The sequence below is a fragment of the Crocodylus siamensis genome, chromosome 8 (assembly GCF_052110815.1).
Source record: "Crocodylus siamensis isolate JL-2025a chromosome 8, ASM5211081v1, whole genome shotgun sequence".
Taxonomy (NCBI): Eukaryota; Metazoa; Chordata; order Crocodylia; family Crocodylidae; genus Crocodylus; species Crocodylus siamensis.
Window position 1 is genome coordinate 65687474 of NC_143402.1, and position 27847 is coordinate 65715320.

General features: G+C 54.5%; 1 protein-coding gene across 3 annotated transcripts in view; it reads left to right on the plus strand.

Moving 5' to 3' along the window:
- The first annotated feature begins 2368 nt into the window (after nucleotides 1-2368).
- Nucleotides 2369-27847, plus strand: part of MXRA7 (matrix remodeling associated 7) — a 53086-nt gene continuing 27607 nt past the window's right edge. Inside the window, exons 1-2 of one of the 3 annotated variants that reach the window (XM_090061683.1) lie at nucleotides 2369-3049; nucleotides 21652-21712. In XM_090061683.1, the coding sequence (XP_089917809.1) occupies nucleotides 2660-3049; nucleotides 21652-21712 (451 nt within the window). In that variant the 5' untranslated portion in view covers nucleotides 2369-2659. The remainder of the gene's footprint in view (nucleotides 3050-21651; nucleotides 21713-27847) is intronic. The other 2 variants (XM_090061682.1, XM_090061681.1) reach the window with 2 other exon arrangements.

Below are 27847 nucleotides of genomic sequence, written 5' to 3' on the forward strand. Positions count from 1 at the left end.
TTGTCTAATCTCGTAGCAAACAAAAGAGTCAACCCTGAGGAGACACCCTAACTTGCCGCAGGTAAAGCAGGGGGCTCATGGCGGCCAGCCTCCTCCTTCTGTAAAGGGTATTAACATACGTTCAAGAGATCCCCGGTTAGAGGGCCATGTTCCCTGCTACAGAGGAAGGTGAAAAACCCCACAGTCCATACCAGTTTGGGGTGAAATTCCTTCCTGATCCCACATATAGTGATCGGTCTGACCCCAAGGAGAGGGGCAAGGAATCTCCAGGTTTAAGTCCCAGCAGGGGCATTGGCACAGCCCAGTCAAAAGCCCCAGTCTTGGCTGCAACCAACACCTCTGAGAAAGGCTTAACAAAACCCTGACAAATGTGTGTTGGGGGGGGGGGTGGATTTCCTTCCCAGCCCCATGTGGCAAGCAGCAAAGCCCAGAAGCATAGGAAATACCCCTAGTAGGACGTAAGTGTATCTCTGCCCAGATCATCCCCAACCAGTGGCCATCCAACCTCTTCTTGAACCTTGCAGAGATGGTACATCCACAGCTTCCAGAGGCAGTCAGTTCTACTGCCTCACTGATCTAACAGTCAAGAAGTCTTTTTTTCTTGCTGTCTGAATCCCTGCCCCTCATCTGCTGCTGCCCAATGGAAGCCCAAGACGTCCGTCTCACTGCTGGCTGGGGAGGCTCCTTCCCTCGGCCTTAAAGGCTCTTGGAAGGTGACTTCCCTCCTTGCGGGATCCAGGAGGGAAACATCCCTGTGTTGGGGCTGAGATCCCCACCAGCCTGGGCTTTTAGCATGGCCAGAGGAGGACATGGCCAACCTACAAGGGTTGTGTGCCGTATCAGGGCATGGGGCTTCCCATGCACGCTGGGGTGCTGGCTCCACAAGGCAGTTTAAAGAGGCAGCAGGGCCAGACAGTGAATTTCAAGTAGGATGCCTGCCAAAGGATTTGGAAACATCTGAAGCCCCAGGTGTGGGTGGAGGATGTTTGCCGGTAGTAGGGCCACACATGGTTCTGGACTCTTGGATGAATTAGTTTTGGTTAATTTGGCCTTGGATACAAGTTTAAAAAAAACTCCTACTGGCTTCAGTTGGAGCGCTGGGTGCCAGCTGTGCCCCGCTGCACATCCAGAAACCGGAGCTCCCAAATCAGAGGCTATTGACCGATTTGACCCTCATGGCTCTGTGCCTCGGTTTCCCTGCATGTAGTGAGAACAGTATGACTTCCCTGGCCCAGCAGAGGCTGGGAGACTCAGCTCCTCCCGACTCTGGAATAGCAGGGCCTGACTTCTGCCTAGGGAGCACCGCCGGAGTACAAAGCTGTGGGCATCTGTCTCCCTTTGAGGAGGCTGTGGTGGCCCAGCTGAGAAGTGCTCTGCTCTGCCTTTATAACGTAAGACTGACTCAGACAAGCATCTTGCCAACACTCAAAGCCAACTGTGCTATCGGAGATGTCCCTGGCACGCATTGCCCCATATCTTTGCCTCCATCAGATGCCAGTCACTTGACTCAGCTAAAGACTGCTCCCAAGTGGGAGGGATGAGGTAGCAGAAAACATGTGGGAGAAGTACGAGCTGCTTTCCTGAATCCCTATAGCCTACAGTGAGCGCCTGCCCATTATGGTCCCTCCATGTCTGACCTGCGCTGTAGCGTAGCTATGCTGATCCGAGCCCAGGAAACGCAAAGCAGCTAGGAGAAGGAGATTAAGTGCTGCAGTGGTTTGTTACTGAGAATACAACAGCCCAGGCACTAACAACACTAGTCAGTTTGGCTAGATTAGCCCCAAAGGAAAGCCCCACTGCGCTTGTGACTCTGCTTCCTTCTCTGCTACCTGGGGATTTTGCTTGATCAAGAATAAAAGCCCTGCCTGCAACTGCATTGATGGGGAGGTGCTGGGAGCCCGAGTGCCGTGTGTGTGCGCCAAGCCTGGCTGGAGTCTGGATTGTGGCAGTGCTAATCAGGGCTGCTGCGAGCCCTCTGGTCTAGGAGGTGCAGACCGATGCGAGGCCCAGCCGCGAGGCTCCTCTGCCCTCGCACGGTGCTGGAGGCCCACGCAGCACCCGCGCCTGGTTTCCCCAGCATCGCTGCATGGCTCTGGCTGGAGGGGGGCAAGGCGTTCCTTGTCCTCACCCCCCCACGGGGGAGCCCCATAGGTTCACCCATTTTCAAAATAGCACCCGGCACTGGCAGACTCAGCCCAGGCAGGGGGAACTGGATCTGTTTAGTTTGAAGAGAAGACCGAGGGGGATTTAATAGCAGCCTTCAACTCCCTGAGAGCTGGTTCCCAGGAGGGGGGAGCTGGACGGCTCTCGCTGGAGGCAGACGACGAACAAGGAGCAATGGGCCCAAGCTGCGGCCAGGGAAGTCGGGGAGGGCAGTAAACCACCGGGCGAGGCTCCGCAGAGCGGCGGCGGAAGCCCGGGCCCTGGGGGTTTAAGACCCGAGCGGACAGGGCGGCGGCGGCCGGGATGCGCGAGCGGCGCCCCGCCCCCCCGGGCCTCGGGCACCTCCGCCCCGCCCCGCCCCGCCCCGCCGCGGCGCAGGGCCCGGGGGACGCGGCGGTGGGCCGGGCCGGGGCGGCGCCGTGTTGTGAAACCCTACCCGCGGCGGCAGGCGGGAGCTGGGCCGGCCAGACGCCAGGCGGCTCCCGGGGCAGCGGGGATGGAGGCGGCGCTGGACCTGGCCGTGGCCGTGCCGCTGCTCTTCACGGCGCTGGCCCTGCTCCTCGGCTTCCTCTACGTGAAGCGGCGCGGCCCCAAGGCGGAGCGGCCGGCCGAGCCCGGCGAGGCGGCGGCGGCGGCGGCGAAGCAGGAGCCGGGGCCGGAGCCGGGGCCGGAGCCGGAGCCGGAGCCGGAGCCGGAGCAGGAGCAGGAGCAGGAGGGCGCCCGGCAGGCGGAGGACCCCGCGGGCCGCATCCCGGTGGAGGAGGTCGGGGCCGGCGCCGAGAAGCCGCCGCGGGCGGAGGGGGAGGGCGAGCCGCAGCCGCAGCCCGGCGCCCCGCAGGCGGCGGACGAGGAGGACGAGGAGGAGGACGAGGACGAGGAGAGCAAGGTGAGCCGGCGGGGCGGGCGCGGCTTCGCACGAGGCTCCGCGCCCCCGGCTCCCTGCCACCTCCCGGGCCCGGAGCCGCGGGGCCGGCTCCCTGCCACCTCCCGGGCTGGCCCGCGCCCGCTGGGTGTCCGGCGAGGGAGGCCGGTGCTTGTAGGGCGCTGCGGGTGGGAGCTCGCTCCGTGCCCCCCGGGGCCTTGGCGTAAAGAAAGGGCTGAAGCAGGCTGCGCGCCAGCGCTTCCACCAGACTCCTCCTGGCCTCCGGTTCCCTGCCCGGGGCCCAGTTGGCCCCGTGACCAGCTTCACCTTGGAGCTCGCTTTCAGAGGGGCAGGGCTCCCCCAGCCACTGGCATCATGTAGGGGTGCACGCGGGTGCATGCGCACCCCCTGAGCATGACGGTGCACCCTGCAAAAAGGCGCCGCCGATACTGGTGGTGGTGCCTGCAGGTGGTCGCTGCTCCCCCACTCCCCAGTGGCATCTGTAAGTGGTTCGCAATTGCCGTTGGCTGCTACCAACGCTGCTTGCTGGTGGTGCCTGCGGGTGGTTGCTGACCGCTGGTCAGTGCTCAGCACCCCCCACCGCCCCCCTCCACCACCAATAGCGCCATGGCTGCCTGAGGGAGCTCACCAAGTGCCACTGCCAACAGCACTGTCACTGCCTGCAGGAGCTCACCGTGCCCCCCAGCCTCAGTGGCACTGGGGATGGGCAGGATGCCCTAAGGCCAAGATTTCTTAAAACAGACATGCAGCTTCTGGGGGTGCCCTTATGTCTTGCCCCAGGAGGGTTGTCCGTACCCTTGTTGTGACTTTTGGATAGCCACAAGGAAAAGTGGCAAAAACTTGGTTGCTTTTTCTCAGCTTTCGTCAGGCCTGTTGTCGACCAGCTTGTTCGGGAGCATAGACAGAAGATGCTGTCTCCACCAGCTGGGTAGGGTTGGGCGGCAGGTCAGCCAGAGGAGCCTGTTGGCTTTCTTTGCGAGATGACGATGCCTAGAGAAGGCTTCTCTTCAGTGCTCGGTGATGGCACCCCTCCATCACAGCAACCGCGTCTCAGTCTTTCCCCAGTCTCTCTCTGCCCACTTCCAGCCTGTTGGGAGTTGTGTTGCTCTGCCTTTGTGCCTTGGTCCAAGTCTGTTCCAGCAAAACCTCTTTAACTCTTTTATGTTGCTAAAGGATAGGAGCCCGCAGTCTCGTGGCTGTCTCCTTGCTACTAAGAGGAGCAGGTAGGGACAAAGACGCATTTTCACCTGGATTTGAGGAGGGTGAGCCTGTTCAGGGCCTGCAGAGGAGGGCTGAGATCCTGTGAAGGGACAGAGCTGATGGGCTACTACTAGGGGTTGGGGAGGAGGTGGCAAAAGGTCCCTGAAGTGGGCAGCAGGCAGTAGCAGGCTGGGTCTGCCTTGGGAAGCTGGCTGCTGTGGGTCACACTCCTTGGCAAGTGGGAGGCAAGGGGAGCAGCTGTTCGCGTTGCTTAGAGGCTGGTACAATTTTGTGCCCTCAAGGTATCAACTGAAGTTGATCGGCTGACGGAGCGCAGCTGGGACCTCCACTACTTGATGTGGCTTTCCTTTGACAAAGGACCCTGTGTCTCCAGGCACCCTGCCCGTGTCAACCCCAGCTGCCATCAGGAGCCCAGGCAAACCCCAAGGCCAACAACTTCCCAAGAAAATGAGCCTTGCCTGTTCCTTTTCCCACCCCTTTCTTCTCATCCCCTCCATCAATCTCTGACACACCCGCACCTGGGCTGGGCCCTTTTCCTCTCTGTTCTCCACTGCTCCTTGTCACAGGGTTGCCAAAGAGCGTAATGGCTGAAATTATTCCTCATCTGCCATTCAAGCCACGTTGTTCCTGGGAAGAGTGACTTCAGGCCACTTCCAACAGCTTCTCTCTCTAGTGCTTCCAAGAGGGAGGCAGTGACCGGCCTCTGTATAGAAGAGGTGGGTGGGAGAGGAAGGGAGATTTTTTCAGAGTTGAATAAGCATGTGTGCATATGTGATCTCGCTTGTGCCAGGACTCCTCTGAGCAGATCACTTGATTTAGCCAGTGCTATTGCTGCAAATCTGACAATGCCACTAAGCTGGATTTAGGACAGTTGCATGGCAGGCAAATGTGCCACACCAGCAGGGCATGCTCGTGTCTTGGGGAGCCGGGTGGGATTGGCTTAATGCATAATAGCTGGTGCTTCATTGCTGCAGGCACATCTGGGGAGTCAGGGTGCCAGGCTATGTCTCTTGCCTGTTTGCTGTCATACTAGCACCTTTTTGGTGCTCTCTTCCCTGTTGGACCCAGCACTGAGAAGAGCTCCCTGTGCACCTTCGTGGAGATATCTTGTCATCCTCCTGCACCATCTCGCTTACAAAAAGCTGGTCTGGAGTCAAGTTGCTGGTAGTCACCAGAACAGAGAGAGCTTGGGTGGAAACTGGTGGTGTGTGTCCACCTGTTGCCTCTTGCCTTGTGCTCCCACTGTAAGCTCCCTGGGACACAGGCGCCTGTTTGTGCACAGCCCAAAGCTCAATGGAGACCTGGTCGTGGTCATACCAGTTGTAAAAGAAACTAGGTTTGTGTTGTGGGGGATGGCTTCCTTAGGGAGTATTATAATGACAGGGCAGGGTGTACCTGTGTGTGGGGGCTCACTCTTGTGACAGCCCTGATGGGGACTCTTGCAGGAACCCACTGCCTGGGGTGTAGGGTCCTTATCTCTCCCAACCACTGACCTTCCTCTGTTGTACTGAGGGAAGGATGTGAGCTGGGGAGTGGCAGTTCTTGGTCATGAATATGAATGCCTTGTCCTGCCCTCGCAGCTGCCATGGAGAAGGTGTTGGGGGAAGGCCTGAGTGACGGGCAGTAACTCGTGCACCTTGGGGGCCTCTAGTCGGAGGGAGGTGGCAGGACATGGGGGCTGTGCTCAGACTCTCTTGATAGCACCAAAGCTGGACTCTGAGGTGCGGAGCTGCCCCTCAACCCTAGTGAGGGTTTGTATCTCGTACCCTGGCCATCAGAGAATCCCCCAGAGAGATCCTGGACTTGGTGGGGTTGTGTCCAGCCAGCTCAGAAAACTGCAGTGGCCCAAATGACTTGGTGCCGGAGATTCAGCTGCTCTTGGCTCTGCTGCTCATCCCATAACAGTAGTAGGGGACTGTGATGCGGATGAAGGGCTTTATAAACTGCATCAGTACCTCAGGCCTGAGAGGCACAATTTGCTGCTTTTTTTTTTTTTCTAGCAGAAGTGCTGCATCAGACTGGTTAATGGCTGCAGGGAAATTCTACCAATTGGATGAAACACGCTGTCTGAGCAAACCAGCCTTGTGCATCTGTGTCTTGGGGCTGGCTGGCTGGACTCAGGCATTCTGGTGTCTTTGAAGGGGCCCATTATTTCCCCTCTCATATGCCGCTGGCAAGCTGGCTTCTCAATGAGTCCTTTTTCATCAGCTGCATCCATGTCTTGTTCCTTCCCCAGCCCTAGCCCACAGCTTCCAAGGTTGTTCCTCTTCAGTGCACAGCGATGGTGTGCAAGCCTCTGGCTGGGGCAGTGGAACTCGGCCCCAGGACTCCTGGGTTCTGTCCTTGCCTCTGCTGCTAATTTACTTGGCATGTGGATCTTATCCCTCTAGTCCTGCACCTTGGTTTTCTCCCTTGGCAGTAGGGAAAGTTAATCCCCATCTTGCAATGGATTGGAGGCTTAATTAATGTCTGTTAAGTGCTTTGGTGCTTGTAAGAAGGGACAGCTGAGATCCTGCCCCAAAGCTGAGCCTGGCTTGGCTCTCCTGCTGGCTTTGATTGATGCATGCTAACAGGCTAGAATGAGGGATCTCTCTGGCACATTGCGGGGTTGACTGCCTTCGCCTTTGCTGGCATTGGCTGTGGGGGCAGGTGGCCAGAAGAGCTTGCATCAAAGTGTCTCACAGTGTGAACAGGTTCATTGTGCTCATCTGCTGTCCCTCAGCTCACCTCTGCTCAGATCAGAGGCAGTGGGACCCAGCGGAGAACCCAGCCCAGGACATCACATTTCTATCCCAAGAACTTCTGTCTTTTTCTGTTAATTTTAAAATGCCTCCTTTCCCAGGCAGTGTGTCCAGGCATTTGCTTTTTGTTCCCAATGCGCAACTTCTTAGCATGTTGGCACTGTGCAGTTGGCTTATCTTGTGGAGAAGGAAAAACCGCTTGTGCTTGCACTACGAGCTTCCAGCTGCGGGCGTGAAACTTCTGGGCAGATCCCAAAGCGGAGCGGAGGAGGCCAGCACTGAACAAGCAAGCAGTGGGAGGAGAGTTACTGCAAGAGGCTCTGTTATCCACTGTGCTGGCAAGGCCAGGGTCCTACAAGCCATGTGGGGTGGCGGCTGGAGGAGAAAGTAGTCTCTACTGTAAAGGGGATTCCTACAACAGGCCCAATCCTGCCAGGTGCTCAGTGTCCTCAATTACTTTTGGTATCAATGGGCATCTGCAGCCCTCTCTATCTCGCAGGATTCAGCCCATGCTGAATGTAACAGCCAACGCCCTGCTAGCACTCTTTATGCAAGGCTGTCCAGTCACTTCCCAAGTGCATTCATGTTTGCAAATGCCCTGTGATACGAATAGAGTTATAACCTCCAGTTTGCAGGGCAGGAGGCTGAGGCACGGGGCAAGGTGAAGTGACTTGTCTTGGGTCACAAAGTAAATCAGTGGCAGAGCAAGGGACCAGAACCCTGGAGTCCTGATAGAAGCACTGCTGGTGATTAAAGCTGCTTCCCTTTGCCCAAGCGCATCCCTTAAAAGAACTTTAATTAGGATCTAGTCTGCCCTGATAACCCAGCTTTGGCTCCATTAACATGGGATGAGCTGATATCCGAAGATCCTTTTTAATTAAAACTGTGAAGGACAAGACCCACAGAGCCACGTGTGGGATTGACAAGAGCACTTCTGCTGGAGTTTCTCACAAGAACATCCCCGTTCTATTATTGCACCAGTGCCTGGGGCCTCCCCATCTCGTACAAGTGGAGGGGGGGCGTTCCTTGCTCAGGAGCTCACAGGCTGACACAGCAAGATGGAGGAGGTGGGAGAAGGGGAACAGAGGCTCCTGGAGGGGATGGTCACTCCCCGGGGAATAGATCCCAAGGCTGTGAACTCCCTGGCCAGTCCCTTTGCCATAAGGCAGTACCACTTCCCTTCCACCTGTCCTAACCAAAGCCTCCCTGCTAGCGTCAGAGAGCAGATGAGGATCTCATGAAGCACTGGTCAGGCAAGAAAAGGAAGCTCTGGCACTTCCCTTCCCCTTGCCAAGCAGGTCTCCATCCTTCCAGAAATACCCAAACCGGGCAGGGATTGAGAGACTGAGCCAGATCCTGTGCTGTGAAGCCTCTTTGGGCAGCAGGCAGCTGCCTGGATGCCTCAGACCTGAGCGTTGCAGCTGTGGCCGAGGCAGGCAGTCCCCAGGCGTGTTCCTTCCTAAGGTGCTGCTCCCTGAGGATGGCGTTGGTGGCCTGTGCCTCACTTGCAGCCAGATGCGTAGGGAAATCGGTGGGCACTCTTCCCGTGACTTGGTTGGGTAGCTCGTGGTTTGGCAAGAGTTAACCAGCAGCTCCAAGCGCCAACGCCTCACGCTAGAAAGTGCCTGTCAGTGGAGTCCCCAGAACAAAGAGCTGTACTAAAATTGTGGCGTGCAAGGCTCTGGCTTCTTGCAGGGCGTGCTGGGTCCCGACCGGGCTGCCCACGTGGAAGGTGAATTGTGCTAAGACAACGCTGGCCTTATTCTCTGGATAAGCTGATGCTTCCCCCGCAGAGTCAGCCAGCCCCCACCTGGCGGTCTGCTTTGCAGGCACACAAGGCTCTGATTTATAGGGGGGGGGGGGCAGGGGATGTTAGCCCAGCTGCTCCTCTGGCCTCACTGTGTGGGTGGCTGGAGCAGGCTCTGCAGGAGGTGCCATTCTCCTGGGCATCAGCTGCATGTGAAGTGGCTCATAGGGAAAGCCTCTGAGGGACACCTGGTTTGGACAGGGCCAAGAGAGCATGTGGGTAAAGCTGGTAACCTAAGGAGAGGGCAGAGGCTCTGTTCGCAGAGGAGTCTGCCTGCTGCTGTATTCCAGCCTCCATCCTGCCAGGCTAGCCGTGCTCCCTGGGGCCCAGTGCCCAACAGCGCTGCAAATTCACAGACATGCCCAGCCCTGGCACCAGACGTGGTTGCCCATAAGCTGCTGCTGTGATCTAGGAAGCACTGAAGGGATGTCACCTGCTTACTCCAGTCCCTTCCAGTTGGGTTTTGCCTGGCACTTCCCTCCCCTACTGTGAGACCGGTCACGCCAGCACATGTGCATGTGTGTGGCTATCCCACAGTGCTGGGGTGGCTTGCATCTCTTTTGGATCCATGCAGTCCATTGCACAGTGCTGCTTTGAGGCCTGTGATGGAGCAGGTGCAAAAAGACAAGCCGTCCTGCCTGCTGCAAACTGGGCAAGAGGCAGCAGAGAGCCCCAGCCCCACACCCCTCCCTTCCTCCCTGAGCGCCTGGGGGAAGAGAGCTGTCTCTGCCCTGCTGCTTCATTAGACCAGCTTTAATTGAGTGCTCTCTGTTCTGTCTGTGGGAGGGAGAGTGGGGAGGCATGGCGAGCCTGGATTGCAGGAGTCTCATTACGTGCTGCCTCAGAAGTGATAGCAGGTGCCCCATCTTTCTGCCCCCCCCTCCTGATTGCGCCTGGTCTTGTGCGTGTTGCTAATGGAAAACATACTTGGCCTCTTCCTGCGGCGATGCCAGATCAGCAGCAATTGAGAGCAAGTCTCAAAACTGTAGCATGCCTGCCAGCGTCGTCTTCTGATTTCTCCCTAAATCTCACTGTTACAAGGTGGTTCACTCAAGCGCCAGTTCTGGGGGTTTGAGCTGCCTGCACTGTGTGCTGTCCACCCCTCTCCACCTGGACCTTTGTGGTGACCACAGCAAGACGACCACCCTGCTCTAGACTGCGCAGTTCCTTGCTGCTTGAGTTGCCGCTTGCAGTACGGGGTCTGTGTCTCGGCTGCACAGTTCTGATCCTCTCCTGTAGCAGCTCTTGATTCCCAGACGCTCCAGGTAGTTTGTGGCAATACCATACATCTGCTGAGCTGGTATAAGGTACCATTTTCCTCTCCCAAATGCAGTTCTGCAAGTGCCTGCCTGTGGTTTTTCAGTGATGACTGAATCCAGGACATGTGCAGCCCTTCCAGATTCTCTTGGAAAAGAAGGGCCATGGCAGGGGGGAAGGGACTGGGTGCAGAGCAAAGGTCTTCAAGGGCTTCTAAAGAGATGGCTCAGCTTTGCCCAGAGAGGCAAAGGATCTCATAGAAAATGGACTAATTTTTCTCAGAGCCTGGGCCTATAACCTCTAAAGGAATGTCCTCTGCTTGGCTTAACCATGGTGCCGTCCAGTTGATGCTGGGCCCAGCTGGCTTTAGCTGTAGGGCAGTGCAGGTCATGCTGAGGGGGCAGGTGGCACTTTCACGTGACTTGCGGTGCTCCTCAGAGTGAGACCGAAGCAGCCCTTGCCAGAACTCCCTGGTCACAGCTCGGGAAGATCCTGGACTTCAGGGGCCGGTAGGAGACTAGAGAGCTGAGCTCCATGCAGCCAGAAGCCTGACAGCGGTGGAGTTGCCTGTGCTTCATACTGCCTTGGCTGTAACTCCCCGCTTGGGCTGCGCTGGGGGACTGAGATGGAGCAGCTCTGGAGAGCTCGGTACCGGGTTCCCGTCTGCCCGGAAGGGTCAGTGCTAAGGAAGTGTCCTTCCTGCTCTGATGGGCAGCCGACTGCTGGGTGACCCAGCCTCTTTGGCTTCATTAGCGGGTTCCTTTTTCTCTGAGCCCAACCCCTTGGCTGGCCAAAGGCTGCTACATTTCAGTAGCTGGAAGGCAAAGGCTCCATGGAAGGCAGGGGAAGTATGTCATGTACATGTGGCTGGGAGGAGACTGGAGCCTTTGTTCTGAGCAGGAAATCACTGGGGCTGTTGCCAGCTGAAGGAGGGGGAATGGGAAAGCTGGTCCTGACCAGTTGCCCAATCAAATAATTGGCAAAGCAGATGGAGTGAAGGTCTCCAGAGTAGCACGCATCTCATGGCCCTGACCCCAGCTTGTCTCTGCAGCAAAGGGGCCACCTGTTTGGGTTTCCTGGGCACAGCTGGTCCGGACAACACTGGTTAGGACGACCAGCTTCCTCCAGTTGTTGGCTGCATTGACTCTCCCAGCACTGCCTCCCCCCCAGTGCTGGGAGCGCTGGAAAGAAAGCCGATGCCTTGGTGGTGCCTGAGACCCGGGGGCAGTGGTGGGTAGGTCAGGGGAGCTGTCCTGGCCTGCCTTCCAAAGGCAGGTACACGCCAGGGCTGTGCTGTCCTGTCACGGTCTCTCCCGAGAGATGAGGTGAGCATCATTAGAGGCAGAGAGATCCTAGCCCACTGAGGAGCCTAAATCCCCTATCAGGACTATGTGGATTCCCACCTTGCCTGCTGACCAAACGACTTGGCAGAAAGGGAGACTGTCAGTGGAAATCTTACAAGAGAGCAGAAAACCCAGGAACCCTCCCCTGCTGAGGGCTTGGCCCAAGGCTAAAGTTAACTTTACCTTCTCTAGCCATGTGCTAGCCCTCCCCTTGAGAGCCTGTGCCAGGGCAAGGAGAACCAGGGCTGAAGGTTACTTCTGTTTATCAGGTTCCATGTAGCGCCTCTGTCCCGTCGGGCCCTGGAGAACAGTGCAGGGCTCGGGCAGAAATGTCACGCTCCCAGTTCCCCTGTGAGGGTAGGACCCCTTTCTACCAGCAACCCCAGCTCTCCAACTGAAAGAAGGCTTCTGCTGCCAGCTGGCAGCCAGTGGAAGGCGGGCACAGCACGTCTGTGCTTGCAGCCAGCTGCTGCGGCCCCTTCGATAGCGGCGCCGACGTGGGGCACTGCACCGGCTGGCGCAGCTGCTGTAGTGGAAGTGATGGACGCCGTGTGGGTGTGAGCGTGCTGTGCTGGCCTCTGTCAGCCAGCAGAACTGGTGGCTGAAGCTACCGACCATAGACGAGTCACAACAGGTGGGTCATTACATGGTCTTGGCCTGGGTTCACATAGTGCTGACCTGGCAAATCAGCACTTTGGTCGTGGTGTCCATCCACCCTCCAGCCTTTCTCGCCCTCCTTGGTTACCTGAAGACCTAGCAGTAGCAAAGGGTCCTTGGAGGAAGGAAATGCGGCTGGAGAGCTCGTTGCCTGGATCCCTATGGTGCCCAGTGACTCTTCATTTGTCTCCTTCCAGGATCTTTTCAGTAGAGCTTTGGCAGGAGACGCCTGCCATGGGAAGGAGTGCACTAGCTGCCCCCTCGGGAGCAGGTTCCCCACCCTTCCCCCTCCAAAGCATCCCAAGGCTTTCTTTGGAAAGCCTGAGGCTGCAGACTGCTGCCACACTTGTTCAGGACTGTCTGAAAAGATGGTTGCAAGCCCAGCCCAAGATGCCCTGCTCTCCCCAGATGCTCAGAGTTAGCCCCACCATCCCCAACTGCCCCAGCTGTATCCTAGGATTTTGACTTCAAAGAGTTGCCTTGCTGCTGACAGCACAGTCCCGTGTGGTACAGTGGAGTCCAGTACATGGGAATACAAGGAAACAAATGGCTGTTTGATAGTAGGGCCAAGAGCTGCTGGAGGAGAGGGTGTGGTGTGCTGAGAGCCAGGCTGCCCCTGTGCTGGTATAGGAATAGCAATATGCAGGCCTTATGGTGTGGGTCCCCTTCCCCACGGCTGAGGTTTAGAAGTAGATGGGACCCTCCCCTGATGATGATGAGGCCATCCAACAGGGCCATTGGTGCTGAACTTAGTACGACCATCCCCAATCCCAAGCAAAATGCTCAGGAAAAGTGCTCTGCTGCTGTGTCTATTGCCAGAGGCTTCTGCCAAGCACGGTGATGGACAGGGAAGGAAAGGACCAATGTGGGTGGCCTGGCCCTGGTGTGTGAACAAGCTTTCCCCCACCCAACCCTTCCAGGACACTCGCTTTGCCTCTTCCCTTCACCCTTGGAAAGGGAGCTGCTTTGTCTTCCTGCCCACCCTCTTAAAGCAATGTTCCCCAAACCATAGTTCATGGGCAACATGACACCCTCATGGCCCAAGGAAATGTTGCTTTTCACAGGTGCCTGGTTCTTCAGGTGGATGGGGAGGGTGATGCATGTTGCTTGCTGTGTGTTGCTGGCTTGGTGTCATTGCCTATGGGTGGGCGAAGCTTGGGGACCAGTGCCTGCTGCTGGAGCTGTGGGGAGCTGGGCCTGGGGTGCCCGCACTTCACCTGTTTTCAGTGCTCTGCCCCTGAAAAGGGAGGGTGCTGGGTGAGCCAGGAAGCTTCTCCCACCTGCATCTCGTCTAAGAACCAGGGCTCCCGCTGCCTTTGGGAGCTGGGCAGAGGCTCAGCTGGATTTGTGGAGCAAAGTGGCAGGATGCCACCCCCAAGCTATGCACCCAGGTACAGAGGCCCTGCTTCTTCCCTAGCTTAGCCCTCCAGCCTCCCTCCAACTACTGGTTTCTCCACCCCTCCTTCCTGCATTGATAGACAAGCCAGCATTGTTTTTTGCCTGGGCCAAGCAGAAATCGGCCCCATCTTAGGGCCCAGCGGGGGAAGCGTACTGCCCTCTGCCTTCACTGGGGCTCTTGCCTACTGCCCAAGTTGCTCCTGGAGCTGTTTCTTGGTGTACTGTCAAACTGGCCATGCCCAGATGCCTCTGCGTGGGGTAAGGGTGGCCCTGACCTAACAGGTCAGGTAGGGTCTGGGAGCCCTTGTGCTGGGCCTGCAGTGCTTTTCCTGTTTGAAGGCCTGTCTCCTGTTGGCCTCTCAGATCCTTGTGGAATTATAGCATGGGGAGAATGGGAGCGTTATGCTATGGCAGCTGCTTTCTGCGGTCTAAGGGCATAGGAGCTGATTATGATTTGAGTGAAGGGGCTGGATTGTGTGGCCACTGCCTCAGCAGGGAAAAAATCCTTTCCTTCCTTTCTCACTCTTGGCTTTTCTTTCTCTGGATTTCTTTCTGTCTAACTCCCTTCTTTCTCTCTTGCAGAGGCTTGCATCAGGCTTGGATCAGAAAGCATAGCCATAAATGGCAATGCGTTACTCACTTCTGTGCTGGGTCTTCGAGTTTACTGCAAGGCACAGTTGTCTTACCTCCCCTTCAGGGGGGGTGCTCCTTTCTCTCACCCCTCCCAGGGTTAAAGATGCCTTAGGCCTTTCTGGAGCACTTGGAGGGACTGAGGTACCTGCTGTCCCCTCTGCTAAGGAGAGGGAATGGGAGGGGAGACTTGAAATGTAAAGAGCTCCAAGGGTTTGGGCAGCAAGAGTTGGAGAGAGGTGTGGAAGTGGCTCTTGTGATCCAGCTACGTGCTTAGAGACACCTGATGTTGTGACTTTGCAAATAGGAGTGCTGACTGTTTTCCAGTGGAGAGCTAGCCAGGCTCTTTGCTTCTGCAGAACAATCTGCTCTTGCTCCTCGGTTCCAAGGTCAAGACCTGAAGCAGTTGGCAGTGAGCACTTGCATGTATTCAAAGCATGATCCTGGTGCGCGCTAGGTCAGCCTTGCAATGACTCTTGGAAGTCACGGGCTTCACTGCTTACCCTGGTTTTACAAGAAGGGGGATTGGGGCTGAAGGTGACCTGACTTGTCCGTTCATCTTGGGGGTCGATGCCCTGGCTGTGGTATCTCTGTTCTGTGCAATGGGGAAGTCCCTAGCAGGCTCCCAGGTGACCGAGCCAGGCACAGAACTGGAGCCCACAGGAGCGTCGGCTCCGTGCCTTTTCCTCCAAGCTGGGCTGTCTGCCCCCACTGCGCTCAGAGGCCAAAGTCTGCCATCCTCCTCCTCTTTCTTCCACTGTTGCCAGTGGGTGTGCAGGGTCTTATGTTTGCTGTGTTGTTAAGCACCAGCTGCTGGAGTCATGAGCCTGCATGAGGGTCTCGGACATTTTTGCTTGCTTTGGTCTTTGTAAAACCAACAAGACTCCCAAAGCAAGTCCCTAGCTAGTGGAAGGAAAGCAAACCCTCAGTCCCATGAAGTTTGGTCAGTCTTGTGATTTGGGGGTGGGGGCTGACTCCTGTCTTTAACATTCACTGCTAACAGTGCTGAGTTTTGAAGCGTGCTGTGATTTTTCTGCACCGGGCATAGGAAGGCTGCATCATCCAGACTGAGGTCACTCCGGGAGCCAGGACTCCGGGTTCTTATCCCACCTTGGCAGTGAAGTCTCTGGCCTTGCTGAGTCGCTTCATTTCTCCATGCCCGTCTCCCTACTTATAATTAGAACTCCCTCCTTGCTGGCACGGAGCGAGGCACGGCTGTCTCTTCCGCGTGCTCCACGATCCTCGGGGAGCAGACATTTTGGTGCGGTGTGCTATTGTTGCTTAGAGGCACAGGGAGAGGAATGGCAGTAAAATGGGTCAGGGATGGCAGGAGCAGGCAGGGAGCCCTGAGGGGACTGCAGACGGATCTGTGCCTCCCCGGGCTGGGCAGCTGCTGTGTCCTGAGGCCCCTTGATTAAGCCTGTAGTGACGTATCTCGGTCTCTTGTGGCAGCTGGCTCAAACGGCCTCTGTTAACTGCATTCCAGATGCTCCAAATAGTTGTGTGGCCTGCCTTTCGCTGGCAGGCAGCGCTGCTCGTTGCCCACTTCCCTGCCCAGAGGCTTCCTTGCTGGCTGCATCTGTGAGCAAAGGCTCAGCAAGGTCGAGGCAGGGGACAGGCCAGGCGAGCAAATGGGTCTGGGCTGTCCTGACCAGAACACTATGGTTCCTTCTTCCTCTGCAGGCTGTGCTGCCAGCTGAACTCGGTCTCTGCTGCACCCAGGGGCCCGTTTCCTTCTCTTCGCTCACAGCATTAGCCATTTGTCCTGCTCCTTCCAAGATGTTTTCTGTGGCTGCCTCCCAAATGGGAAGGACATGGAGTCCAGCTATGTGCAGTGCCTGGAACAGCCAGGCTGGCTGGCTGGGCCTGCGGGGCTGGTATTGGGCCAGCTTTGGCAAACCCAAAGCCCTGGACCTATTTGCCATGGAGGTGACTGCTGAGCACATGCCTGACTCTGGAACTGAGCTTCAGGCCCTCTATTTTATGCTCCAGAGAACTAATCCAGCTTCAAAATTTAATGAGTGTTTAAATGTATTGTTTTGGACTGAAGCATGGGTCTCAGTTCTGTGCTTGGCTTTGCCTTTCATTTAAGAGCTCAATGGGAAGAGAGGCACAAAGGGAACTGGAGCATAACAACCAGTTTTATTAGTCTTGCAAACCTCAGGAGTCATGCTACCCTGCCCAAGTGCCATCTCCTGGGCTTGTGCCCCGTAACTAACTCTCCACAGACAGGGAGCTGTGTTTGAATGGCACAGAGACCCTGTTTGACCTCCCTGTGCCTCAGTCCTTCCCTCTTAAATGGGGTGCTCCCTTGTAGGGTGGCTGGGACTGCTCAGACCCACTTTCTTCTGAACTCAGAGATGGACACCACCTTGTTATCTTTGCCTTTTCCCCTCCCTTACCTCTGAGACCACATTAGAGTCTGCAGCTGCTAGCCTTTGCCTAGTATCACACAAATGTTGTAAAGTAAATTGGACGCAGCACTCCTAGGCAGCAGCATAACCAGAGGGGTGTGAGTGAGGCACCAGCCCCAGCTTAGAGGAGGGGCAATGGTGGTGGTTGCTGCTCCCATCCAGGGTACAAAAGGTGCTTGTTACACCTCTGGGGCCATATCCAGTACATCTGCAGCCTCCCCCTGCTTAGACGCAGCATAGCTGAAGTCCAGGAAAGAATTTGGTTGTGCGGCGTTTGAGGGCAGGGTGAGCAGGGGAAGTAGGAATCAAACAAATGTCTCAGCATTTGCAAAGCTGGCTGGGGGCTGTGAAAGCAGGCTGGACCCAGCACTCTGGGCAGGGCAGCAGGTGGCCGTAAGGCTCATTCCAGAGGGTCATAACAACAGCTGTCCTGGAGAGGCGGGCCTGCCCCCAAGCCCTGCGAGTGTTAATAGGATAAGAGGCTGTGCTTCTCCTCCTCCATCCGGCTGGCTTCAGCACATTAGTGTCTCGGGGAAGGGCTTCTAACGCTCTGCCAGGAAATCCAGAGAGGCCAGACATTACAATGGCAGAGGCTCCTCTGCCTCAGATACAGCTCCGGCTGCCTTCACAGGCCGACTAGCCAAGAATGGTGGAACCTCCACCATCGCCAGCTCATTTAGCCCCTTGCTTTGCTTGTCTCCAAACCCTGGCTGAGGTTACATGAGCTGAGATTTTTGGGTCTCAAATTGGTATTCCACACTGGGGAGTTTGAGTGTCGCAGGCTGCCAGTCTGGGCCCTGGAGAGGCTGAGGGGTAGAGCAGCGGAGCAGGGAGGGTGGCATGGAAGGTATGAGGAATTACTGGTGTTGTACAAAGGCTGATCCTTCCTAGGGCTGGTTAGCACACGTGCCCAGAGGATCTCCCTGCAATGGACTCCAGTGCAGAATCCTCTGTACCAAGAATAGAGCTCCTACAACCGAGTAGGTCGTTATGCTGACAGCTTTCCAAATAGACCCAAGCCATTCTGGTAGGGGTAGGGATGCATCTCCGGACCTGTTTGGTGGGTTTGCCTTCCAACTAGGGCTCTTTTGGGAAGTCAGTGAGAACACCGCGGATGCAGATGTGGGTGGGCCATGGCTTGATGACAGTTCAGCTGCTTGGGAACAATGGTGACTGTACCCAATGGAGAGAGCAGCTGTGCTTGTGCCCTGTATTGTTCCCAGCTGCAGAGGAACGAGGCTCACGTGGTCGGGTGATTGAAGTGGGGAGGGCCCTGGCACCGAGATTGGGTGACTGAAGCTCGGATGTGGTTGGCACAAAAAGAAGCCAACTTGAGAATGTGTCTGTGGGTTATAGAGTCACTGTGTATAAAATAAGTAAAGAACAATGGCTTGGCTCATGATTTAAGGCTTTTTCCCAGCATTCATGAATTTCTGGGGGGCACAGCACCTTGGATAGTCACAGGGTTTGGGATTGACTGATGTAGTAGCTGTTCCCAAGCACAACAAATCATCTGAGTTTAGCATAGCTGCCATCACAGGTACAGGAGGATGGATGGGCATTAAAACCTTAAGGCAACAGCATCATTTGGCATCAACCAGCATTGCTGTGATCACCCTGAAACTACAGTGGGTGCTGGGGTGCTGGGTTAATATTTCCTGTGCTAATGTTCCCCCTGCTTAGAATGGGCACAGGCTTTGTATACAGATGGCAACGGACCAGCATAGTCGTTCTGGAATAGCGTGGTTATTGGAGACATAGCGAGCTCCTTCGGTGCCCTGAGCAGCATGGGGTGAGAGGGTGGGGAAAGGGGGCCAGAAGCACAACCTGCTAGGATTTGTGCCCTGGGCAGCTACAGGCTCCAGCTGGTGTCCAGGATGCAGGGGGTAGAGCCAGATGATCTCAAGGGTCCTGACAACTACTGGGAAGAAAGTATCCCCCTAGGTAAGGAGTTATGCCTCTTTCTGGCTTCCCTGCAGGCACTTCTGAATGCCATGCTGGGTGTAGATCTAACACCTCAAATTTGGTGATGAGGGAGGGAGGAGCACCCCCCTGTCCTCACCCTCTGCTTTTTTCCTGAGCTCATAGCTAAAAGGACCCTAGAGCTTCCCTGCCTGGCTCTCTCCCACACCCAAGCTATAAAGCTGCTGGAGTAACAGCATCCATGCCAGCACCCCCAGACCTCCCCCTGTAATCAGCACTTGGGGCTTGTGCCCCCCTCTCTCACCACTAGTTAAATTACAGAGTTACTCCCCATATGGAGGTGCTGTTCCAATAAGAGTGCATTTATTTATTTCTTTATTATCGTTTGCATTTGTTCTGGGGCTGTCCATGGTGCAGGAGTCTCGGAGGGGGCTGACTTACAGTCCTGCCAGATCATCTCTTTAAGGTGTGTTGAATGCTTGAAGTGGGAAGCATGGGTGAAGAGAAGGGCTGAAATGGGTTCACGTCAGCAGTCAGGATGAGACCCTGTGCTGCTTAATAGGTCCGGGCATTTCCTGGCTCAAGGGGATGGTTCTCCAAGGGGAGGCTTCCCCACAGTTGTAGCTTTCTTGCACAGTGCAGATAGGGGAGCTGCAGGGAAATGGCAGGTAGCTGCAAGCAGTAGCCTTTGTTCTCTCCCCGCTAACTACCCCCTCCAAAAATGTCCATTCTGCTCACTGGCATTTGCAGCTTCTAGGTACCGCTGGAGCTTCGATGGTAGTTTGGGGAATTGTTCCAGGAATCCCACCCCAGTGTCATTCTTGAGCAAAGCAATTGAGGGGATACTTCTTGGATGGCTGCTCAAGGCTGGGGGGTCCCAAAACTGTTCTACAGGGAAAAACAAATCAAGTCAGATTGCTAGGTGTTAATCACCCATGGCTCCTATTAAAGGATTCAGCAGCTGTGACTTCTCAAGCATGAAAATTAGGGTATAGAACAATTCTGCATCAGCTGAACCAGATGAGCCCAGTGGGCCGGGTCTGCTCAGCCTGCTTTGATCCCTTGAGAGGGCAGGAGTGCCCGGGGTACTGCTGCCCTGGCTTCCGTTCATGGAGAAGACACCTCTGCGCAGCGCTCCTGAGGGCTGAGCTGGGGCCCCCCCGAAACGCCTCTGACATTCTTTCCAAGGCTGTTCATCAGAGAAGCAGCTCATGAGGTGTCCCACCCAGCTCCCCTCTTTCCCCCCTAATACGGGCTGGGAAAGAAATGAATGGAGTCTCAAAGGGAGCTTCCATTTTTGGAAGCATGGACCAAAATAGATGCAAGTGTTTGTGTGGAGGGGGAAGATGTAGGGCGTGTGTCCTGTCACTGAGTCAGAGAGGCAAACAGAGCCCAACTGGCTGTGAATAATGCACATTCCCCACTGATGAGACGGCTAACCCAGTTCTGGGCTCTGGGTTACATACCAGATTCCTGGTATTGATATAAAACAATCCTAAAAAACCCAGTGCCCAGTTCTGCAAGGGGAAAGCTCTTATTTCTGGTCTGTCTCTTGTATCCACATTCCCAGCTGCATTCATTTTGCAGAGCCCTCACAGCCATCTTGCTTTTCTATGTCTCTTCTCCAGCTCGACTCCTCAGCCCCTATTTCTCCTTAAACCCGCTTGGCAGCTTTTAATGGCTCTATGTGCGCATGCCCCATCCTCCTGCCCTTTGCACAGCCAGCAAACTATAGCAGCTGCAGAAGACCTGTCACTTCGAATCAAAGGTGGGAAGCAGGAGTTGGGAGTGGAAGCAGGAGCTAGGAAAGCAAAGTTGGTTGATGCTGACAAACTGTTTCAGCCTGTTCTGTAGGACGGCTGAGACACTGAGAGAAGAATGCCTTCCTGATGCGTGTTCCTGAATCTGGGTGCTAGATAGCCCATCCCACCACCCACAGCCACTATCTCAGGAGACTTGCTTTTGGAAGTAGAAGGACAGTGACCCTCTCCCTTCCCCTCTTCCAATGGAGAATAACCTGGTCAGAGCATGGAGTGTGTCTCTCTCCTGTATTCCACATTAGGGCCTACTCTCAGGGCTCTCTGAAGTGCTGAGATTTCAGAACTGACCCTACAATGTACTTTAAGATGGGTGCATCTTGTTCCTTTGTGGTGGTTAACTGCTAATCTCAGCCCTGCCTTTGGAGCAGAGACTGTGGACTAGTTTCTTTCAGTGGCCTCCAAGGGAGCAAGGGTGAGTCTTCGTCCTACCGTCCATTCTAGGCTTCCAGAGCCGTCCTTTTGTACATTGATGGTTACTCTGCTGACCCCTGCACTGAAGGAGAAGTGATGGTGGAGAGAGGGTGATCGAGATTGGGTAGGCAAGGAGATGGGACTGGGAGCCGAGAAAGGAAACAGGCAGGTGACTGGGACTGAAACCAGTGAGGTCGACAGGTCTAATGAGCAGTTATAGTAAGGGCATAGGCGGCAAAAAGCCAGGGCTCATGGAGCTTAGCTCCCCCACCAAACTCCTTGCCGTGGCTGGCAACAGCAGCAGCACCGCCATCCCGCAGTGCCCAGCTCCGCTCGGCTTGCAGCTGCTCCTTCACCGCTGCATACAGCACGGCCCTGTGGGATGGGGGCAGGGGTCAAATGGGGCTCAGCCCCACAAATTACATTTTCCCCCACCGCTTACGAGAGAGGGGAGTGCTTGGACTGGCTGGGCAAAGACACTGGAACAATGAGGTAGGGAAGGCGCGAGGACAGTGCCGGGGTGCCCCATCTACAAAAAGTGGGTGATACCCTTCTTCTCCCAGGCTGTTTGCACAGATGCGTTCATTAACAGTTGTGAAGCACTTGGACAGTGTAGTGCAGGGCACCATGGAAGAGTCCATGAGGAGACTGTTAATCCTGCCTTCAGAGCAGTGTTTGACTAGAGGCAACTGTTTTGGCGGTGTGACGTGATTAGTGTCAGCTCTTATACGCACTTTCCATCCCCACATCTCACAGCATTGTACAAAGGAGATCAGGGACATGGAGCCTCAGAGAGATGACAGGACTTGCCCAAGGTCACTCGTGAGGTTGGTGGCAGAATCCCAAACTAAATCCAGGTCTCTTGAGTCCTGTTTCAGTGCCCTGTGCACTAGGCAGCACTGCCTCTGACTGATGTCCCAGTGAAGGCCTTGAGTAATTTATGTGGAGCTCGTACCTAAGAACTCTTCTTTTCTTTTCTCCAGGAAGATGATCAAGACTCAGAAAGCGAGAAACTGGTAGTGAAGGAGCCTGAAGCTGATGATGGTGAGTGCTGGGAAAGAGCAGGGGTGGTCAGGCTGCTGATGTCCAGCTTTGGTTTGAATCCAAAGCTGATCACTGAGAGTGACTGGGGTGATGAGACCAGGATTGCTTGGGCGCCAAAAGTCAATATGGAGAGTAGCTGGGGTGGGGGAGGGTGCTCACACTATAAAACCCATCTCCTCACAACCACTAGAGATTAGGGAGCATGGGATGTTTCCTCCCCACCCAAAGCCAAACATCCTGCAGATATGTGCAGTGCACCGAAGGGGACGGAGCATGTCCTCTCTGTTCCAGGTCCTCTTGCTGCTGACTCCAGTGGCCATAATGTTACAGTATGGTTAGTTATATTGCAAGCGAGGCTCCTCTTTCGTCATCCCAATCAGTCAATATGAGGGTGAATATGAGAGAGAGGAGATAAGATAGGGAGGACAGAGAACTTGGCCATGAAAGCACAGACCTGGAGAGTCCGACTTGGTGAAAATTAGGCTGAGGTTGCTTGCTGCCACTTTCAAGTCCCGATCGCGGCGGCTGGCAGAGAGGGAGAGCTGCAGGAATGCTATGGCCTCGCATTCCTCTCCCCGCAGGGCCCTGCTCATTGTGTGTCAGGCAGAGGCTGGGCTCCTGGGGGACCAAGGCAAGGCTGTCACTTGCTATAAATACAGTCCCTGGTCAGGAAGGCCTGGGAGCTGTGGAGTCATCACCCTCTTGGGGGACAGCAGGGGGGAGGGCTAATCCCCACCTCCGAGCAGCTGATGCTGGCATTGGGCTGGCTTTCTGCCGATTGCCGGGCTGTTAATTTGTTCTGTTAGTCTGGGAGTCAGCGAGCACAAAAGCAATAGCATTGCTGGGATCTGTAGCAGGGAGGGAGGGAGCAGAGATGAGGATCAGGGTGAGCCAGGCGGCTGTTGGGTTCAGCCATGCAAAGGATGGAAATCTGGGTAGGTGCCAACTTGGGGAGCTGGGGATGGGCACAGCTGCCCCCACCCTGCTTTTAATTCTGTCAGTCTGCCCGTGGCAATCCAGGTTTCCCTGCTGCCTCCCGCATGCCTTCTCCATACCAGGCCTCCTAGGCATTTCAGCTTCACCCTGCAGCCCACTTCCCCTCTCCTAACAGACATACCACGCTGTTTGCAGCAAGGCAGGCTCTTGCCTCTGGCTTTCAGCCCAACACAAAGACAAAGCTGGCTGAAAAGCACTTGCTGGGCCCTGGGGGATCTCCAGGGGGTTTAGCTAGAGCGGTGTTTAACTGATTAGTCAATTACTTGATTACAAAATGATGAATTGACTAATTGGGATGATGAGACAGGAGCCTCGCTTGCAATATAACTAACCAGATGGTGACAGACCAGTGTGTACATCTTGACAGGAGGCTATGCCCCCTCCAGCAGCATGAGAAACACCATTATGCCTCCCAGGAAAGCCTCCATCTTGAGGAGGGTGGGGGATGAAGGGGGTTGGAGGTGGCAGAAGGGAGAGAGGCCTCCTTCCTCTGTCCCACTTTCTTGCTATCCTTTTGAGGCTTTGTCACAATCCTTCTGGCTCAGGAAGATTTACAGTTAATACTTACAGGTAAACTTTCATCCTAGCAACATGCTTGCAAGGAAGGGAAACGGGTTTTCCGTTCTATCACAAGGGAAGCACGGAGGAAACAATCTGGCACTGAAAAAACTGGCCCAACCTCACCCAGCGTCATGCAGCTGGATGGGTGACAGAGCTGGGAATCGAACCCAGGTGTCCTGACTTTCAGGGTGGGTATGTTTCAAAAATCCAGGGTCCCTCTCCTCCAGCTGTAGACAGCACACTGAAATGCATTTGCATCTCGAGCACATGTGAGACTGCGTGAGGGAGGGAAGGGGAAATTTAGGCCAATATTACTGGGGAAAACCCCTGTCTCTGCAGAGCTTTCAGTACTGGGGTCCTGATGTACCTCAGGAAAGTGTTGGGCTGTGCTAAGGATGCTGAGATTGGGATCGAGGAATCTGGGACGGACCAGCACCATTGCTTATGCCCCAAGCCCTCTTCTGTCTCCTAGTGAGGTTGAGTTATGAGCCTGTCTCTTGGTCATAACAGGGCACACGGGTAGACTGGCTGAGGTTTCTTGCTACAGATCCAAAGGCATGAATCTGAGCCTTGCTCTGAACTTATGCTAAAGGCTGACCTAGCTGTGAACTGGTGGCTGGTTGTTTGGGCTGTGCTGTCTAAGGTGGCTGGGTGTAATGCCAGTATAATGGGCCACTAGGTTCAAGAGAGCCTTTGAGCTGTTGGCTATTGGTACTCCTGATTTAACGAGCTGCTGGGGTCAGCAGTGAATAGCATGAGGCTCTTCCTTTTGTCTCTTCTCACCCCTTCGGAAAAATAACCTGCTCTTTCGAGCTGGATGTGCTGCGTCAGCCTTTGCAATGCGACATACTCTTAATGGCTTCTTCTCCAGGCCCTCTGCGGGGCAGTGCTAAAGTCTGGCTGGAGGGGGTGGCGGCGTGGCTTTTTTTGCCAGCATTGCTCTGTGTCTGGCCAGCATTACAGCAGTGGATCAAAGCTTGAGCCTTGTCCAAGCTATGAAAATATTCCTAAATTCCTTTCCTTGCTGCCTGCAAGAGCCTCAGGCAAACATTAGCAGAATACTTGGGCTGGGATTTTCAGCCCTAAATCGCTTTGGCTCCAGTGAAAATCCCAGCCCTGGAGATGGATGAGAATGACTAAGGTGTTCGCCTCTCGGCTCTGTATTTCCCATCCCAGAGTTGGCTGGGTTTTGCTCCTAACAATGTTCCCATCACCCACGCAAGCATTCAGTCTGTCTGGTTTGTTCTGTGTGTTTCCAATGATTTATACCTTCCCTGCAGAGCTGGCTGCAAGGTAGGCGTGTTTTATGAACAGATTCATTTTTTGTTTGCTTTTGCATTTTTTGGCAAACTTGTGTGTTTTTGTTTTTCAAGAGGAAAACCAAATTCAAGCCAGAACCCAGCCAGGTTTTCAATTTGTGCAACCTGAAAGATTTCAAAGTCCAGACTTTTGTTTTGGTTCTCCCTCCTCCCTTGGTAAAATGGGAAAAAAGGAAAAGAGGGATAATCCCATTCTGCCCTTCTTGAATTCCTTCAACAATATTGAAATAACTGCTGGTTTCTTCAATTTGTGCCCTGAACTATGTTACTGGGTGCTATTAAGGCATTTCTGTCCAACATTACTGAAGTGGTAGCATTTCAAAGTAAGTGATCCCCTTATTTGGTGCTAGGTGGGGAGGCAGGTGATGTTGTGGGCCTTATCTTGAAGCCCTTGTTCTTGCCTAAATATTGCCCTAGACCTCCAGGCTGCTATTGATTCCCTTCATTTTTAAATAATTCAGGTATTTTAATGGGCTGAATAAAACAAGTGCTCAGGCTGGCCACTGGCTTGCATCTAGTAATAACCACAAGGTCTCTCTTTGTTAGCCAGCTAGCTTTTTATTCCTTTAATGCGTTTCCTGTCTCTCACCCCCATCAGAGCAGCAGCTGGCGTCTCAGAGTGATTATAATAAAATGGATCCTCCCTGCCCCTGTGAGGCAGAGAAGTGCTCTTAGCACCATTTCAGAAGGGTGCAGTGTGATTTACAGGCCCTGGCCCGTGCTCATAGCCAGGATTAGAGCCCTTGTCTCATGCATGCCAGGCTGGTGGCCTAACCACACTCCCCCATTCCCCCTGCCTCCTTCCCAAGAGTAATAGGATATGCGAATCCCCAGGGAGTCAGCAGGTTCTTGGCTTGAGACCCAAGGTGCCTGGGAGGGTAAGCTGGCCGGGAGAGTTAACCTTGAATACAGATTCCTTTTGTTTGCAAAATGATGGGTAGGGAGAAAATTATCCGGCAAACCCAGCATCTTGGCAACTTGCAGCTACTGGGGGAGGGACACACAAGGCAAATGCCTTTTAAAACAAATCTTTCCACTGCTTCGTGTAAGTAGGTCACTTCATACTCTTACATATTTTGCGGTGCACATGAAGAATTACGCCTAGAATTTCCAATGCATTTTCTGGAGTCTGTTTCCAGTCTGCAGAGAGAGCCCCTGAGATCTGCAGGCTTGTAGCACTTCCCTGCAAAGCCCCAGCACTGTCTCTGTTTAACAGCTGTATGTGGGCCGGCAGATCTGACGTCTGTTTATTCTTTCAGATAGGCTGGTATTTGAGCTGCACTTTGGGGAGGGAAAAATACAACCCCCGCTTCTTTTTAATCAAGAAAAGCTTTTAAGGATTAAGACTGCCTGCCTTGTCACATACATTAGTGTAACTTCACTGATTTTAGTGAAACCACTCTGAATTTGCACCACAGTAAGGAAAGGGCAAGTTGGGGCCCCGGTTTGTGAACATCTTCCAGAGCAATGACCAGCAGAAGTCACGTTTCAACAGCGCTGCCTAGTTAGCCTGTGGCGTCTGATACACCGAGCTGCATTTTTGTTCACTTCCAGTTGACTGGACTTGGTTGCCTGCAAGGGTTGAGGTTTTTTCCACTGAGGGGATATGAGATTTTTTTTAACCAAGCTACATTTTCTGAGTGGTAGGGCAAGGGCATTGAATGCTGCTGTTTGCTGAGCACGTGAAAAGCCACTGGAAGAGGGTTAGCGTTGTTTTTCACAAGGTGCCATAAAGCAGCCTCATTTTTTTTTTTTCTCTCTCTCGCTGTCCGGTGCTACAAACAAATAATTAGCCCTCAATTCAGGACCTCGGTGGAGAACTCCCAAGGCTCGCAGTGATCCTCACTGGCAAGCTGGGGTGCAGAGACTCTGGGAATGGACAGGGGTGGAGAATCTGAGAACCTCCAGGAGGCCAGTCATTTTAGCAGGTTTGCACCTGGATGCAGGCTCTGTAGGTTTTTCTCCCCCCTTAACGATAATGATCATGTAGCAATGGGGGCACCTGGGTTCTCCTCTTGTAGCCCTGGCAGACCATTTAGCGTTTCAGTTTTCTTGCTTGTAAAACCAGGATAGTATGTGCCTCATGGTTGTGCAGAAGTCTGCAGAGTGCTTGGAGCTCTGTTGTTGACAGTCACCACAGAAGAGCATTGCGGTGGCAATTCATAAGCCTTATTTCTTTAATACTTGAACTTAGGGAATTTGGAGAGATCCCTACAAATCCGAGAGGTAAACACCTGGGAAGGAGAAGAGCCCTTTAAAGGGCCACGTTGACACAAAAAGTAATGGATATGAACTGGCCATGAATAACGTTAGGTTGGCAATCTGAAGAGCGGTTACAGCTGTGGGGAGAATGGAAAGGAGCTCTGACAGGGGCAGTAAATCCAATAGTGGGAATGAGATGGAATTTGATACATTTATGAATGGGATTTTAGGATACTGTTACCTGTCACAGCAGGGGCTGGACTTGATGACCCAGGAGACCCCTTCCAGTCTTATGTTCCCAGTTTAGGCACTGACAAAAGGAGGACTGTATAGATTAGCAAAGAAAGGCTAAGTCCTTGTACAGGTCTTTCCCTTCCCTTACCAGGGAAAGCTGGTCCTTGCAACACCTTTGTTTTGTGTCCCTCATTGATCTCTGGAGGGGTCAGGCAATATTGTCCAGCATGAGGCAGTACAGTTTTGTGGTCTCTGGAGCATCGAGGTAATCTAAACACAGCCCCTAGATCAGGGTGGGCAAAATACGGCCCAGGGGCTGGATCCAGCCCACCAGGCCATTCTATCCAGCCTCAGGACTTCTAAAAAATTTAGAAAAATATTTATCTGCTCCTGGCTGCCTGTCAAAGATGACAGGAGCCAGGGGCAGTAGGGCCCAGGGGGAGCTAGCAGCAGGAGAGAGGAGCCCAGCCCCGCCCCGCCCCATCCCATCCCATCCCCAACCATTTCCTTGCCTTCCTGCCCCGGCATTGCTACAGCACCATGTGTCTCCCAGCTGCATTGTCAGACCGGGAGCGTGGGGCCGTGCCAGTACCTGTGTGTGTGTGTGTGTTCATAGGGCAAGTCCCACACGCACACCCCACCATATACATATACCCACACCCCCCCTCACACTGCCATACATGCAGACCCCCATGCCCCTTCTCACACCCCCCAGCCACTCTGCCCCTCCAAACAACCCCCCACAAACCGTATACCCACCCACCCACACCAGCATCCCCCCCACAATATCCAAAAGTAAGACTTTATTTAATTTTAAGCTATT